This window comes from Anas acuta, chromosome 4 (genome assembly GCF_963932015.1).
Source record: "Anas acuta chromosome 4, bAnaAcu1.1, whole genome shotgun sequence".
Lineage (NCBI taxonomy): Eukaryota > Metazoa > Chordata > Aves > Anseriformes > Anatidae > Anas > Anas acuta.
Window position 1 is genome coordinate 28391485 of NC_088982.1, and position 17181 is coordinate 28408665.

General features: G+C 42.5%; 2 protein-coding genes across 2 annotated transcripts; both read left to right on the forward strand.

Annotated features, from left to right (window-relative positions):
• The first annotated feature begins 429 nt into the window (after nt 1-429).
• On the forward strand, nt 430-6253 carry SRD5A3 (steroid 5 alpha-reductase 3). The gene is made up of 5 exons (XM_068680361.1): nt 430-669; nt 3125-3280; nt 3700-3890; nt 5264-5386; nt 5871-6253. The coding sequence occupies exons 1-5, from the start codon at nt 458-460 to the stop codon at nt 6128-6130; spliced, it is 942 nt and encodes a 313-aa protein (XP_068536462.1). The 5' UTR covers nt 430-457; the 3' UTR covers nt 6131-6253.
• Nucleotides 6254-6778: 525 nt separating this feature from the next.
• Nucleotides 6779-16640, forward strand: TMEM165 (transmembrane protein 165). The gene is made up of 6 exons (XM_068680360.1): nt 6779-7029; nt 7984-8209; nt 10760-10935; nt 11743-11925; nt 14761-14866; nt 15707-16640. Exons 1-6 carry the CDS (start codon nt 6826-6828, stop codon nt 15781-15783), a joined length of 972 nt encoding a protein of 323 aa, XP_068536461.1. The 5' UTR covers nt 6779-6825; the 3' UTR covers nt 15784-16640.
• Nucleotides 16641-17181: the final 541 nt, after the last annotated feature.

Genomic DNA, 17181 nt, shown 5'->3' on the forward strand with positions numbered 1-17181 from the left:
TGAAGATCATGTAGTCCAACAAGCCCAGAGCACATTGCACAGGACGGCATCCAGGTGGGTTTTGAATATCTCCAGAGAAGGAGACTCCACAGCCTCTCTGGGCAACCTGTGCCAGCGCTCTGTCACCCTCACACTAAAGTGTTTCCTCATATTCAGCTGGGATTTCCAGTGCTTCAGTTTGCCTCTCGTCCTGTTGTTGGGCACCACCGAAAGGAGACCGCCTCCAGCCTCCCGACGCCCTCCCCTCAGATATTTATCCACATTCACGAGGTCTCTCTCCCCTCGGTCGTCTCCCTTCCCGGCTGAGCAGCACACCCTTCTCCCTGCCGGCCAGCAGGGCACACTGCTGCCTCACGGCCAGCCGGCACCTCAGCCCCGCGCCCTGAGGCCTGGCGCTGGCCGCCATCACCCAGCGCGGGCCGAGGGGCGGAGCGGGGCGGGCGGCGGGGCCGGGGCCATGCCGGCGGGGCTGGGCGCTGCCTGGGCGCTGCTGGCCGCTGCCTTCCTGGCGGCGCTGCTGCTGCACCGGGCCCAGGCGAGGCGGCCTGGAGGCGGTGGTGGTGGTGGCATCGCCTCGGGCCTCTTCCAGGACCTCATCCGCTACGGGAAGACCAAGAACGGCGGCGGGCAGCGCCCCGCATGGCTGCGCCGCTGCCAGGTGCCCAAGAGGTGAGCGGGGCTGTGGTGGCTGCGGGCGGCGTGGTGGTCTCTGAAAGCCCCTCAGGGTCTCCTGCAGTGCTCCCAGTGGGGTCTGCGGGTGGAGGGGGGTGTTACAGGTCGCAGGAGAGGTAGGGCACAGGCTTAGAGAAGTGTTTCAGCACGCAACGAAATGCTGCGTTTTCTCCTATTGAGTGAATGCTGCGTGCCTTATGCAACGTGTATTTCAATTAATTGCAAAATAGCCTACGCAAAATGGAGTGTTACCAGATACTCAGGATGTTACCAAAAGCCTAAGTGTGTTTGGGTCCCTTTCATATGTACTGGGGGGCTGCCCATTGGCACTGTGGAATGGCCAAGTCTGTGGTTCCCGTGGGACGCTGATCTTCGGTGAGGCTCTGAAAATCCCTTGCTGCAGAGCAGAACTTGTTGAGGAGCCAGCTGACAGCAGGAAGCACGTTGTACTACTATGCAGGTCTTTTGGAAAAGACTTTGAGTGGAAAGATGTGGAAAACTCTGCTTCAGATCAGACCTGCTGAAGTCTCATATGCAAACTGAATGATGCTGGAAGTGCATTATGTGCTTACTCTGGCTTCCTCAGTAATGGCTTCTAAGGAACATGCTTATTTTTACAGAGTTAGCCGCATTTTTTTGAGAAATTATTATTCTCTGTTTATGGATAATAAATGTAGAGACCTCAATCATATGCCCCAAACTGGAATAAAAGCGTACTCTCTTGTACCCCAGTCCCATGCTGTACCTATACAAACCTTCCAGCAAGACGAGATCAGGGACCTGGGAGTGTGGACACCTGAGTGTAAATGTGACTATTCAAACATACTTTGGGGTTGCTTTCTGAAATCAGTTCTCAATCATAAAATATTCAAAGTTGGAAGGGACCCACAAGGATCATCAAGTCTGTTGTTGTCTTCTACTTTCAGGGTTTCTTGATAAAATATACTACAGGATCCTGATAATAGCATGTTAATCCAAGTATCCGAGTGCTGTATGCACAGTCTAATGAGGCAAAAGAACTGTTGTGTTACTCAAACACACCTTTTTTCTGAAACAGATGCTGAAACAAATTGCCATGGAGACTTCTTAATAGATGTTTTTTAATAGGATAAGAGAGAGAAACGGGAAAAAAAAAAAAAAAAAAAAAAAAACACTTCTCCAGCTTTTTATACATTACTGGGATCTCATTGCTTTGATCACCTGAGATTCTTGACCAGAACTAGCCTTTGACTTGAACATATGCATGACGGGAGCTTGCAGGTCCAGAAGGACAGGACTGGGGTGCTGCTTAACCCAAAGGCCTGATCATCCCTGATACACCTTCATTATCAGTAACACGGTTTACATATGCAGCTTTCAAAACAAATGTTTAAAAAGGTTTTGTGACACAGCATATTATTCATGGCAGGGTTATAATGTTGTATCTTGGTTATCAGGCTTCTGCTCCAGAAAATTCCCACAGATGCATTTAGGCTCTGTGGTATCCACAGCAAAAGGAAGGGTTCATAAAAGCTTTGGTTTAGGTGCAGTGTATTGCAAAGTAAGGTATTCTTGAGGTAGGGTCTGATTTGAGTTGATCTGTCTTCAACAGAAATTTCTAACCACTTCTTCTTAGGGAAGATGCTATCTGAAGAATGTGGCTTTTTCAGTGAATTGGTCTCAGGCTCTCAACATCTACAAGGTGATTCTGTTACTGCAGTATTGAACCTGTAACCATGCTGGCTGAAGGAGGACTGAAGATCCTGAAGCTAACTCTTGAGACATTTTCTATTTCCACTCATCTGCATCTTATTTCCAAACAAGCATTGTATTTTCACTAGCCTAGACCTTTTTAAACTTTACTATTCCATCTTGTCAAATGTTGTGATTCATTTCAGGTTGGTTTGGCAAACGCATACCATTCCTCTCTCCTTGAGGGCTGACATGTAGTTACTGTAGTGCTGGATTGCTCTGTAGGTCAGACACATCCCCAGAATAGTTGAGATTGTTGAAAGCTCACCAGCTGCAATGGTCAAGTTGTTCTGGAGTGTGCAAGGAAGCTTGCTGGCTTCTGACTTGGCTGCTGTATTGCTGTTGAGCAACAGCATGGAAATGTCCAGAAAGTCATTTCAGACATGCTTTCAGTGGTATAAATTATGAAGAAAATTTGTGTAAGTCATGATTATTTGTAAGTATTGAGGAATGTCTTTGCAGTGCATGGTTTATACCTTCTCTTAGTGCAGCTACAGTTGCTGAGGTCAGCTAAGTTAGATGTGTGCTGCCTGTGCATTTAAGGGGGGAGATGCTAGGGTTTTGCCTGCTTGGTACAGCTGAGTCCTGAGTTCTCTGCTCATTGATGGGTGAGACGAAAAGGCACGTGCTGACCATCAGACAAGTGTGTCCTGCAGCTACATGTCCAACTAAAAAATAACGAGAACATTAAGTGTAATGAAGATGCTTTTTGTTCCCACAGGTGGTTTACTCACTTCTATATAGTTTCTGTACTCTGGAATGGCTTTCTGCTGATCGAGCTTTTCCAAGCTAAATTCCTTGGAGCAGCGCTCCCACCATGGATGCAGCAATTGCACAGTGCTTTTGGCAGAGATTTGCAGAGCCAGAACACAGGCAAGTATTCCAGCTACTGTAAAGCAGACATATAAATATTACAAAACTGCACTACCATCCTTTGCTGGATAAGTATTCTTCTTGTGCTATTTCATCAGCTGCTCTTAAACTAGGCTCCAGGTAATGTTCCTAGAATACCAAGTCCCTTTGTTTTTATTTAAGGTAGAAATCATTCTAATTTATCAATATAATAGCTTTCAGCACTCATTTTAGTAGGAAGGGCCATTTTTACCTTCTACATGTAGTCTTGTGCAATCACTGTGGTCAGCAGTGTCTCAGATGTGCAAATATTTTTCCCAGTGCTAGGTTAGTTTAAAAAGAGGATAAGATTTTGCTGTGGGGAGGGGAAAATTAGCTCTTTTGAAGGGGTAAAATTGGTCCTAGCTATTCCTAAGTCACTATTTTTCATTTGTAAGCAGATAGCGAACACTTCTCTGCACTTTTGGTTCTCCTACTCCTTTGGCTGCATAGCTTTCGAAGACTTGCAGAGTGCGTCTGTACCAGTGTGTTTTCCAATGGCGTCATTCATGTTGTGCAGTATTGCTTTGGGCTTGGTTACTACATTGTTCTTGGCACAACTGTGCTATGGCAAGTGCCTATTAATGTCAGGCATGGTAAGTACCTGCTTACTTATTACCAGTTTCATTTTTTTGCTCTGTTTTCTTTCCATCATGGCAAACAGTTCACTTTATTTCACAGAGGGCTTGCATGAGAAGTGTGTTAATTGGTGAGAAGTAAAAATAACATACTGTCATAGTCCAAAGTAACGACACTTCAGTATGTTGCATAATAATAAACTGGTATTACTCACATGGACTCACGCTCACTTGCTTACTCATTTTTATGTTAGCCACCACTGTAGTTCCCTGAAATTCACTGTTATTCCATCTCATGGTAGATGATACTTTCAGGAGCATTACAGGTCAGTTTTGCCATTAAGATCCATTTGCTTTAAGAAAGAAAATAATCGGTGCCAGTTCTCAAATATTACTACACAACTCCAGTTAAAATAAAGTTTCCTTTTTTGCTGTAGGCTTTCCTGTAGGGTGGACCTACTAAGGTGGGACCATCTTGGCCAACTCCTTTGCCTTCCACTCAGAATTCCCCACTGCTCTGCCTTACACCAGTCACACTCGTCATTCCCTTGGTGCTGTAATGGCTGCATTAATACAGCAGTAATTTGTATTATATGACCTATTTCTGCCAACGCATTCCACTGAGGCTCCCGACTGAACTCTTATTTGCTCCTCTGCACAGATAAACCATGAGCTGCAACACTTCCACTGGCTGCAGCACTTCTTCCATGACCGATTTATGGAAAATGGTTGTTACCAAGTATGTAACTTTAGTCAAGTTTTTAACCACTTCCAATCACATCAGCTCCAGTTTAATATGGTTATTTGTAAAAACAACCTTCAGGTCATCTATGAGTAGGTAAAACCCTTTTTTATCTGGACACATTTTTCTACTTTTCTCATCTTGTAGATTCTCAGAGCTGGTACATTAACATGCACATTGGACCTCATCCTTAATGCAGTGTTTTTGATGGCTTAAGTGGTTTACAGTGTGTGTGGATAGGAGCATATATCTATATATACCACTCCCTGTGAATAAGACATACAAGTGTACTTACATGTTGACCTGAGACATGACAGTATCTTTTGTTAGGATGGTAAGAATTATAAACAAAGTTGAATGGTGAGGTTTTTGACTGCAAGTCATATAACAGTTATACGTAATAATGTACTTCAAGCTACTGGATTATAAAACTACGTCTTTGATATTTTTAGTGTAGAGCAGTTAAAGGAAAGGAACTAGTAGCTGAGTACTTAAATCACACAGGACTCAAAAACATCTTCCAAGTGATAAGAGGCTCACTACTAAAGTTTTGTAAGACAATAATATGTAAAATAGGCATACAGTGTTTGGGGACAGTGCTTGGGAAGGTATTTACTGGCTTTTTATTAATGAAGCATATTTCATTTAGGAAAAGGAAGTTCCATGCAGATCTGCTGGTATCATGTTGTAGGAATTGTGGTGTACATTTGGGCCTCTCTTCACCAGCACAGATGTCTTGTGATTCTAGCTAATCTTAGAAAAAGTAAATCAGGTAAGGTGTTTCGTTTATGTGAGCCATTTACTTCCCTACTTTTTTTCCTGGTTGTTTCAATAGGCTTCTGTAGCTTCTAACACCTTAAAAGCAGTATTTTTTAGTAACTGTAGTGTGGGAGCCTTTCTAAGACTTTGAGCAGGTTAAGTGAAGCTGTTTGGAGAAGAGATTGAGCAGCTGAGTGTTCAGAGCTTAATTCAAAGGTCTGGCTTATGCTATCCTAAAGACAAATGGTCACGCTTAGGACTTGGGTCACTCTGAGATGTCACTTCTTTTTCTGTGGGGGTTAAAAACAGGCTTCCTTACACCGAATTTATGCAAACAGTCAGAGGTGATACCTTATTTCATTAAGAAGTGCAAAGCTGCCAGATTAGATGGAGCTGCGTGATGATCATTTTAATGAGCTTGTTGTTCTATAATTGTGAGTAGAAAAATTTGTTTAATGGATATTGTTCTGAGCTTCCTTCTTTCTGTTTGCTTGCAGGAAAGGTCGTAAGTCTGAGCCACAGTATACCTTTTGGAGACTGGTTTGAAAGAGTTTCTTGCCCTCATTATTTTGCAGAACTCCTCATATATGTGTCTATGGCCATCACACTTGGACTTGACAATGTGACCTGGTGGCTTGTAGTGACGTACGTTCTTTTCAACCAGGCGCTGGCTGCTGTTTTGTGTCACGAGTTCTACCAGACAAAATTCACCTCCTACCCAAAGCATCGGAAAGCATTTATACCATTTGTTTTTTAAAATGTGTCTTCTAAAGTATTTTTTACAGACTGGAAATGTTTTCAATGAGGGACTGAGCAATTTAAAATTTAATTAAAATTTACATTTTAATAAAGCCGCAGTGAAAGTGCACGTTTTTCTAATTCTAGTTTAAAAGATTACAATTTTTATGATAATCTGAAAATTTTTTATGATAATCTGATGAGTGTTGTTGATTTTTGGGGGGGAAATGTAAGGTGTGTATGTATATCATGCAAGATATGAAGAGGCTGACTGAAGACCTCTATTAAAATTGAGAAGTAAGGTATATATGTGTATCATGAAAGATAGGAAGAGGCTGAGTGAAGACCTTAATTAAAACCGAGGAGATGCTAATTGAGTACTTTGTGTTTTATAATTACGTTACACATAATACACTTCTTGTCGTGTGGTAATTGAAAATATGTATCTGTGTGAAAACTGTGAGGAGAAAGGAGGGTGCAGGGAGCCATTTGAGCCGCATTTTGTGCCTGGCCAGCTACTGGGGCGCATTTTTATTCCGTTTTTCCCCTTTTTGCGGGCGCCCTCCCCGTGAGGAAAGGCGGCTGAGGGGCGGGGGGCGGGGCCTGGCGCAGCCCCTCCCTCCCTGGGTGCGCGGCGGTTGGGCCGCGCGGCGCTGCCGGTGACGCGGCGCCTTTAAGAGGCCCGCAGCAGCGCCGCGCCGGGCCTCGGCCGCCATGGGCTCCGCGGCGCCGCGCTCCGCGCCGGGACGGCCCCGGCCCCTGCGCCCGGGCCCGGCTCCGGCTCCTCCGCCGGCCGCCGCCGCCGCCCTGGCTCTGCTCGTGCTGCTGGCGGCGCCCGGCGGGCTGCTGGCGGCGCCCGAGGAGGAGCCCGGCCGCAACAAGGTGCCGGCGGCGCAGGGAGCGGCGCAGGGAGCCGAGGTGAGGCGTTGGGGGGGGGGGGAGCGGGGTTTAAATCCTGACGGAAAATGGTCCGGGGCCGTTAGGAGAAACCCAGCGGGCGGGGGGCGCCGCACCTCAGGCGGATGAGCGCGGGCGGGGGGGGAGTTACACGCTCACCCCTTGGTAAATGAGGGATGAAAAGTTTAAAAATCAACCCCAAAAATGTCCAGCGCTGCGAATCCTGTCAGGCGGCGATCCGTCCTTGTTCATGCACGGATCCACTTTCTCTGGTCAAACGTGAACAGCAGCCTCCTTGCCTTGGGTCCTGCTTTCGATGATGGGTATCTCAGTCTTCTTAAAGCGTAAACACTAATTATTAAGGAGAATCTGGAATGTGCTGGTCAGGTCTGGCCGCTGGGAAGTCGGAGAGATGGTTTTCAGCAAACAAAATATAACCAAAAAAGTTTACGCAAACTCGCATAAAATGTTAACGTGGTTGAGATGCTCGGGCTCTGCAAGAGAAGGAAGGGGTCCTGACAGACATTCAGAGGGCTTCACGATTCTCCTAAGCTATCATCATTGCTCAAGAGCTGTTTGAAGAGTCTAATTCTTACTATTTTTATCCCAAAATTGCTTGTTTGGTCGAGGATCAGAACGTAAATAGGCACAGACTGTAAAGGCAGAGCAATATTGGAGCTGAGCTAAAGCTGCTTTGCCCTTCTTTCACTGTAGCAGTGGCAGTAGCCTGCGTGCTGAAGTACTGCCTCAGTAATCAGAGCAGCATCTTCTGGCTGAGAGGCTGACTTTTAGTCCAAGGTAGGTGGCCACCAGTAAGGTGTTAATGATAGTTAATGCTGCACAAGAGCTGCACGCTTGCAACGCCACCCTAGGCTGTACCATATGGCAGGAGCAATACTGAGCTCAGTACTTCCAGGAGTCAGATGTCCAAGCCTAATTAACTGGTCTTTGTTTTGTTTTGTCTCTCCCTTACAGAAGGGGTCCTCACCCGTTGCTCCAGTTCACCTCGTCAGCGAAGAGTCACCTGACAAGACTAACTTGGGCTTTATTCATGCGTTCGTGGCTGCTATATCGGTCATCATTGTATCGGAGCTGGGGGACAAGACCTTCTTCATCGCGGCCATCATGGCGATGCGGTACAACCGTCTGACTGTCCTGGCTGGTGCTATGCTTGCCTTAGGCCTGATGACGTGTTTATCAGGTTAGCCCTCGCAGTGTTTTGGTTTGTCTATTAAAACGCACTGGGTAAATATGTATTTATCAATACATCTTAACTGAAATTGATTAGAAGGTAGTAGGTATATGCTTTTTGAGGAGGTATATTTCTGTTTTGAGGAGATTCTGAAGGGTTGGCAGGGGCTGTAGCTCAAATCAAGTATTTAGGCTCATAACTCTAATTAGGTGTTTATACTCCCTAGACATATATATATGCATATAAGGGAAAGGAGCGGAATTGGAAGTCTGAAGTACTTCCTTGGGTTTTGTGCTATTACATTCCTCTCTATTTTTAGCACCTATTAAATTAGCACATCTAAAAAGACTGTAGGGGTGACTTTTTTTTTTCTCCTAAGGTGAAAGATCCTTAACACAATGCCAAATATCCCTCATCTGCCTTGTATATGTGTAGCTGGTTGGAAGCTGTGCAAGTGGAAGATTACGTTCTGTCCTCATCCTTTGCGGTGCATGGTACTGACAGAGGAGAGCTGGAGGGGAAGTGAGGTGTCAAATGGCACTTGAGGAACAAGTAGCTCTGGGTGCTTACATAGCTGTAATTATAAAATGGAGCAGCCTTCAGGTATATCAGATGCAGCATGTAGTTTGTTGTGTATGTGCTCCTTTCTAAATATGCCTATTCCAGAAGTACTTGAAGTAGCATTCTTTGGTTTATACACAATGGAGGCAGCCTATGGACAGGCTTCAGGCCTCTGTTCTTCAGATGTATAGCCACTGCTCTGTGTTGCTGTATGCATTGCTGCAATTATCACTGCGGTCTCAGAGCAGTTTCCATTCGCACTGTGTGTAATGGCAGCATTATAAGAGTCTCTGCTATTAGTCACACCAGTCTCTGAGCGTTGTTCCACTGCTGCACTGCTTGCTTCATTTAACTTTAGTTAGTATCATACGTGATGGTGCACCGTGTGTAGCTTGTGAGCTCTCTCTGCCATCTGTCCATTACAGCCCTCCTTTTTTGTATATCAAGCCTTCCTTCAAATCTTCCTTTCTTTATGCTTTTCCATGAAAGCTTTTTTTTCTAATTTGTTCCCTAGTTTAGGGGTTCCCAACTGTTTTTTTTTTGTATTCAGACAGGAGCTGCCTTTCTTCCCTCTCTCTGCCCTTGTTGTTACAAACACAGCAAGCTGTGTTTAGAACTTCCTGGTTTTTGTTTTGTTTGTTTTTTTCTACCTTGATTTCATGAAATCCTGCTCATTTAAACTCACTAGCTCCAAATAATCAGTGTGTGGGTTTGTTGTGTTGTTTTTTTCTTCTCCAAGCTGTGCTTAGAAACATTTTTACCCTTGTGACATAACAAGCTGCCTTACCATTCTGATTATTACATTGTCTTTGTGCTTTGTATATGGTAAGGCTAAAACCATCTTTCTGTGTAGTTTCTTTCATGGCTTTACTACAGTATTTTCAGTCTTTTAAAAACAAGTTTAGGTGAAATTCTTCTGTTTTACTTGGCAATAGAACTAATGCTGTTATTCATGTGCGCATGTACTGTGATCACTAATACTGCAGCCTAACTCTATTTTGGTCTGATAGTCATACTTGGGGTAGCGGCAGTGTGGATGGATTAACTTTCAGGCTGTGTAGTAACTTCTGAGCCCATTTTGAACTGTGAAGGCATGTAATACGCTTCCATGTAGCTCACTGCATGTGCAGTAAAACAGCAGAGACAATTAATTGTGAGTGCGTGGTCCAAACAGCTGTTTCCTCTTATTTACACAGGCCTTTTATGTCCGTGATGCCTGGATGCACATTCCTTCTTTTTGAGAGCTAGTTTTGGCTTGGTTTGATCACCTTTGATACCCATAAAAGTAGATGCTCTGAGATGCTCTGTGGAGATGTTCTTTAGTCTTTGAGTGGGATCAGTGCTTTTATATTAAAGGACAATTGAATTTTGTCACCATGCATGTTTATGGGGAGTGTGGGGAAGAGAGGAATAGTAATGTGCAGGTATTTGCACTTGGCAAAAGAAGAAATGAGTGAATTCAGGCAACCGGATGTAAATCCATCTCGCAGAAAATACTACTGACTTGATCCAATAAATAAAGACGGGTCTGAAATAAATGAAAAAAGATTGGAAAGAGATGCCATCCCACATGTAGCTATACATATAGATAGGTTTAACTGGTATTGTATGCCATGACTAATGTAAAATGGTTATAGATGAAATCTCTTGATCTGCTTGGAGAAAAGCAGGATTTGTATAGACCTTGAGTGAAAAGACAATTTTGCTTGGACTTACTCTTCGTCAGTATGCTATTCTTTGGAACAGCAGCACATCAACTTTGCCTGGTATACTTCATCTCTGTGTTAATGGACTTCAGTCTGTGGTATGACCAGTAACAACTGGAGTTTCTGGAGTGTTGTTGTCTTGCAAAAATAGGAAATGATAGGAAATTTTTTTTCAAAGCATTTGTTTATCAGTGGAAACTTGAATCTCAGACTTTGCTAGCAAGCATTTTTAAGTTATGGGGAAAATAATATTTATGCTTGATTTTGAAAATACACATTTGTTTTCTTTCAGTTTTGTTTGGCTATGCCACAACAGTTATTCCTCGTGTGTACACGTACTACGTGTCAACTGCGCTGTTTGCAATTTTTGGCATCCGAATGCTTCGGGAAGGCTTGAAAATGAGTCCAGATGAAGGTCAGGAAGAGCTGGAGGAAGTTCAAGCAGAAATTAAGAAAAAAGATGAGGAAGTAAGTCAAAACTGTCTGTGAATTATGGCTAATGAAACAGCTACTGCTTTCCACTTGCAGAACTGCAGTATGCTTGTGGTGTTCAGCCATGTCTGGGATTAGTGAGAGTCTGCACAGCAAATGTGTGGGCAGCTGGACAGAAGTGGGCCTCGGGAGGCTGCTCCAGCAGATGATTCCGGTTCTGTGGCATATCCTACTTCTGTGGAGAAAAGGGGTTTTCTCCAGAGAGCCCATTTTTAAAAAAGGCATGTGCTAGCAGGGAGGGCATGAACAGTTGCTCTTTCATTGCTTTCATGGTCAGGTAAGATAACACTGAGGTTTGTGGTGCTGCAGCAGAAGTCCTCTTACAATAACTTTATAAATAAACTACTCCACTTCTAAGGAATAGTGTGCAATAGTAATCTTATTTCTGTTAATTTTTTTTGGTCAATTTTATGAACTCCTAATTAGAGAGCCACCGCTTTTGAAGTGGCATCTATACCTCTCAGGTTGTCCATATCTGCCTTGGAATAGGAAGGAATCTGTAGTTTGAAGTCAGGTATCGTTCCTCTTGTACTCACACAGCAGTTATAAGCTTTAAGATGAACAACAAGTGTAAGTTAGAGGTGATTACAGATGTATTTGTGTGTATAATAAGCATTTTAAAATGCCATCTAATATAAAATGTTGCTAATGCACCAGTCAGTGGTAATAACATTCCAGATATTAAATTACTAGCTTTACAGTTTAAGTATTTCATTTAGGTTATTTAGTTGATATTTCTAATCATATATATTGTTGTTGTTTTTTTCCCCTTGTCCTCTATAGCTTCAGAGAACTAAACTGTTAAATGGTCCAGCGGATGTGGAAACAGGGTCAGGCACCACTATACCTCAGAAGAAATGGCTACATTTTATTTCTCCAATCTTTGTTCAAGCTTTTACTTTAACATTTCTAGCAGAATGGGGTGATCGTTCCCAATTAACAACCATTGTCTTGGCAGCCAGAGAGGTGAGTGTTGCAGAATGCCCCCTGTCCTTTTGCTCTCTTTGAGTTGTGTGTAGATTAGTGGGGCAGACAAAATATCCTTGTAGGAGGTGTCAGATTCACCTGCTGCTGTATTATGCATTAATGTCACAGCTGTGCTGAGTGAGACCTGAAAATAAAGGCATTGAGGCTCTGCATATTATTAGAGCTATTGTCGCATGATTAGGACTGCGCAGGCATTTCTGAAAGTAGTTGAATTCAGCTGCATGATATAAAACAATTGTTACTTGTTATGGTGTAGAAAGATAGATGTTACAGAACCTCTTTCTTTGATCTGTGAGATCATACAGCTTTAACACAGTGGCTTTAAAAGGAGACCTTCCTCACAGCAAATTTAAAACTGTTAAGAAGATACTTTAAAAAAATGTATTAAATGAATTTGTTAACGGTGTACAACACTAAAATTCCAAACAGCTTTACAGTAATACTGTAAATGAAATGATACTCAGCGTGATGATCAGAATGTATGTAACTGTAATACATTTAAAGGAAGATTAAGGCTTATAGTCAGCCTTTTAATAAACTCGCATAGTTTCCCTGTGCTCTCTCCATTCATTGAGATGATTTAATTTTTTTTTTCATAGGACTCAGGTTTCCTTCAGCAGAGTCTCAGACCTTCTCTTGAGGCTGTGTAATGAAGGAGGCTATAATCTGTAGGAACCTCTTGCCTTTATTGCAGTGTAGGGAAGGTGCTTAGAGTTAATGAGGCAGGGAACAGCAGAGGATGATCTCATTGTTCAGGCAGCTACATGCCATCTTGGGGAAGTTAGGAATTACTACTACTGCCTCTGACAAAGTTTTTATAAAGTGTTGGGTAAGTTGCTTAAGCCCATCCTGCCACAGGTAGTTGTTGAATTCTCTTTTGCATTTTTCTGAGCGTCCTGTTAAGAAGTATCAATTGGACTCTGTGGTTTGTGAAGGTGCTGAGCATTGCAACTAAAGCCTGTGGATGTTGAGCTTTTAATGTATGAAGTGTTTCTATAAGTGGTATGAAAACACATACTATGAAAATGAATTCGAGGTGTCTTGATCATGGCTTTCAAAACCAATGAATGATCGTGATCTGGATCTCTTCTTGTGTTATCCATGGGATTGTTTTTATACCCCTTTTGTAATGTATTCAGGTGAATTCTTTGTGAAGTGCTAAGATGTATAGCAGAAGTGTTACAGAAGTATTACAAGTTAAAAAATTATACAGAGATTGTGAGTAGTGTGGGAAGTTAGCTGTGACCATACATTCTCCAATGACATGAAAGCAAAATACTCTGCTCTTTAAGTGGGTAGTGTCCATCCTGTCACAATGAGTGAAACAGGGATCCTTTGGATGGGAAAATAAATGATAGTTTAAACTGTCTCCTGTATAAAACAGGAGAAAGATTTAAGTCTGTCTTAATGAACCTAATCCTGAAAAGAGTCCTTCAGAACATGGTTTAATACCTTAATAGTCTCCTGCATATAGGAAATGTTCATCACTCTGTGTTTGAAAGGGAAACCAAAGAAATTCTATCCCATCACGTTACACTGACTTTCTTGGCAGTATCTGAGCACTTGTGCTTCTGAAGATACTACACTAATGGAAGAAGTCGTAAATTATTATCTGCCAGGGACCGCAGTCAGGAATCGGGTAGAGGGAGAGCAAGATCTACCCTTTGCCTAGAGGGCTGCCAACAGCATAGAAACGAGGGGTTCCAGGAATATTTGATTCTATTTCCAATAATGGAGGCAAGTGCATTCTGCTGGCTCAGCTCTACTTCCCTCCTGGGCTTCTTAGTCAGTAGCTTTTTGTTCTTTGTCCACTACTCCGTAGCTTCTCTCACTAGCTTGTGCTTCTGGTTTTTGATCAGTCGGTGTTGTCTGTTTTGTTCACATCAGATCACTTCCTGGGCAGTTTTCCTGTTCCTCTTAGAGGCTTCATGTGTTCCTCATGTGGAGGCAGTAGCTTTTTCTGCTCTCTGAGCTGGAAGTGTCGCTTTCCTTCCTGCAGGAGAGGTTTGCAGAGGACTCGACTCCACTTTCCCTAGTGCAGCAGAAAATCACGCTCTTATCTAGCCTCCTTTATCTGTCATTAAAAGATTTGTTTTCTCTTTCTAATGCTGAGTCTTCTGTGAGGCTTTTAATATACATGCTGCCCTTAACTGCGCAATTTGTAAACAGATCTCAGACGTCTTTAAGTAGTAATTTGTTACTGTAGTGAGAAGGTGCTCATTATGCAAAGAGGTGAAAGCATTTGTTGACAATACATTTTGAAAGCAGTTTATTATCCTCAAGACCTAAATTTGATTGTACTCCCTTCTTCAGTTGATTTGTATTTTTGGGGGGGAGCTGGAGTATAGAGCGCACTCTTGTGAAGCTGGACAAAGGAGCTGGAATGTTTTAGCTACTGAAAACATTCATTTGCAGTCTATGAATTATTTTTTTCCCCATTCCTTATAATTAGGTTGGTGTTCTTCCAGCTGATGCATATTGTGTTTCGCAACAGCTGCCACCTTACCTCCAGAGGTTACTTAAATCACTCTGCTGTAGTGGGTCTATATTTAACCACTTAAAGATGCGTCTTGGTTGAAACATCCCACATTAGTCAGGTTTAGATTTAAGCCTGTCTCACTAGCTGAAATATACTGTTACTGTTCCTTAAGACAATGATAGATGCTGAAGCAGAGTGACCACCAGGGAATGCTCCTCATGCTTCATCCTGCCTAACCAAGGAGCCAAGTTACAGCCCTCTCATGGTAGGAGCTTGTCACGGGACTAGTAGGCTTTCACTTGCACTGATGTTTCCCTTTTGTCTTTTATCCTCAGGATCCCTATGGCGTGGCAGTAGGAGGAACGGTGGGACACTGTCTGTGCACTGGTTTAGCAGTTATTGGAGGGAGAATGATAGCACAAAAAATTTCTGTGAGGACTGGTAAGTAAAAACTCATTCCAACTGAAAAATGTATTAATGTTGGTTGTAATGGCTGTAATGTCAGTAGTAGTGTGCTTGGGAAGGGTGTTTCTTGAAGCTTCTGTAATTTCCTGCCAGGGTTTGGGTCTGTGTGCTTTCTGTAGTTTCAGAAAAGGTGAGGGGGTGGTGGTGTAAACATCTACAAAAGGTGAAATGCATATTCTGTCTCCTTTGTTATGGCAGTAGATGATAGATGCTAATCTAACAATGATTTAATGTCCTATAAATAAGCTCAGTGTGTATCTGTGGCCGGAGGAATGGCCTTACTAGGTTAGATCAAAGACCCACCTAGCCCATTAGCTTGTTTAGAGTAGTAAAATGAGCCAAAAGCAGTGATATCGCCCCATTTTCTAGCGGCTTGTGGCCACTGTAAGCAGTGAATGGTTTTCATAGTCTCTTTCAATATAGTTACTTAAACTGTTCTAAAAATGCTAATCAATAATATCACTCTTAACTGATGACTTGCTCCAGCTTGAGAATATTGTATCTTAATTTCCTCCATATAGCCAAATAATCAACACTAGGAATCAACCTCTCTTTTACATGAGCTGAAGTAATACAAGTCAAAGCTTCCTTCTAGGGACCAAAATACATTCTTGTAAATAAAATCAGTCAAGGGGGTGGCATATGAAAATCCTGACACTAAGCTAGAAATAATGTCTACTGTTTGCAGTATAAATTTTAAAAGTAAAATTGTTTTGGGAATCAGACTTCTTACAAATAAATAATCTGTAATGTGCAATGGGAGATATTTAACTTTCTTAGTATCTAATTTCTTTTTGGTTTATTTTTCCTTTTCAGTGACAATCATAGGAGGCATTGTCTTCTTAGCTTTTGCATTTTCTGCACTATTTATAAGTCCAGACTCTGGTTTTTAAATTTTTTCATCACTGCAAAACAAGGATTGAAAGCGTCAAGCAGCTATCCTTGTGTGGTTTTGTATATAATGTACAGAATTAGAGTTAAACAAGCACTGAAGATGAGACACTGAACTTTTTATAGCAAATGATCTGTGGGATTGACGCATTTATGGACAGCTTCTGCGGTGGAGATCTGCTTACTGTCTGGTTGTATATTCAGTGGTGCCTGCTCCCTTGGTAGGATTTGTGCGGTTCTGTTTGCTGGACCTGGCTCAGCTGAGTTTTGAGGACCTACATCAGAAATATCGAGGCTTCTTTTTTTTCTTCCTCCGTTACACACTTCCACCTCTCTTCAAGAGCTTATTCTTAAGTCTTCTCTGAAGCAGACCATAAGTGTTTTGTCCCATATTGCTTTGACAAAGCATTAAAGAGAAAACGGCTGACTCCCTCTTCTGAGGACTTGGGTTCCAGAATGTGCCTGAGGCTGGATAATCTAAGCAACAAGAAGCCTGGGAGCAGCTCCTATACCATGGAGTGGCTGAGCCACCAACAGAGCATTTTATAAATTTAATGTAGAGGGCAAACTTCTTAATCAGGGATTTATATCAGGAAATCGGTGTCTGGCGATTAACAACCTACCATGTTCAATATGCAAGCTGTCTGAAGCTACTATTATTTGACTTTTTTTCTCCTTTTTCTGAATTTTAAAACGTTAAGGTATGTGGAAAATAATGAAATGGTCCAACGTAACGATATTCCATTCCCAGGATTGAACAATAATGGAATTCTTAGATTTAGATGTGTTCATATTTTTCTTTTTAGGAATAGAAATGTAATCTGGAGGAGTATTAATAAAACATAGTGTCTCCATTTGAGTTATTTTCAGTATTGTTTTTGACAGTTCCCATAATTCTTGCCACAAAGGTTAAAGTAATGGTTATATATCTAAGGCTAGGAAAGTTTATAAATTTATTTTGGATACTGTTATAAATGCCAGTTATAAACACTTCAAGAATGTTGACAGCTTAAGATGTGTGGATTACTGAAACGTGTTTTTCTCTACTATTCAGTGCCTGTTTGGGTTCTGAGCCAATAGCTCGAATAACCCTCTGAGATCTATTCAGTGGCAGTCTTGTGGAGTAGAAGATACGGTTTCTAGTGGCAGCAATCGGCTTTTTACTCAAGTTCAAGTAAGATGCAGCCTCACAGATCTGACCATTCAGTGTGTAGCTTGAGAACCAAGCATTAGCCCTTCCCTTGGGTTTCTCTGCCAACAGACAGACAGCACTTAGTGCCACCTTGCTGGAAACCCAAGGCTGTGGCAGCTTGCTACCTTTCATGCACAGCTGTATGAAAGTAGGTTACAATTTCAGGCTCCAAGCCTAAATATTCATGCCTTGACCTGAATGAAAGGTG

What these genes read in the sequence shown, in the direction of transcription:
- SRD5A3 (XM_068680361.1), top strand. Translation starts at nt 458, where the DNA reads ATGCCGGCGGGGCTGGGCGCTGCCTGGGCGCTGCTGGCCGCTGCCTTC. An exon ending in CGCTGCCAGGTGCCCAAGAG is followed by an intron (nt 670 to 3,124) that starts GTGAGCGGGGCT and finishes TTGTTCCCACAG; the next exon opens with GTGGTTTACTCACTTCTATA. An exon ending in GCCTATTAATGTCAGGCATG is followed by an intron (nt 3,891 to 5,263) that starts GTAAGTACCTGC and finishes TATTTCATTTAG; the next exon opens with GAAAAGGAAGTTCCATGCAG.
- TMEM165 (XM_068680360.1), top strand. Translation starts at nt 6,826, where the DNA reads ATGGGCTCCGCGGCGCCGCGCTCCGCGCCGGGACGGCCCCGGCCCCTG. An exon ending in CCTGATGACGTGTTTATCAG is followed by an intron (nt 8,210 to 10,759) that starts GTTAGCCCTCGC and finishes GTTTTCTTTCAG; the next exon opens with TTTTGTTTGGCTATGCCACA. An exon ending in TTAAGAAAAAAGATGAGGAA is followed by an intron (nt 10,936 to 11,742) that starts GTAAGTCAAAAC and finishes TGTCCTCTATAG; the next exon opens with CTTCAGAGAACTAAACTGTT.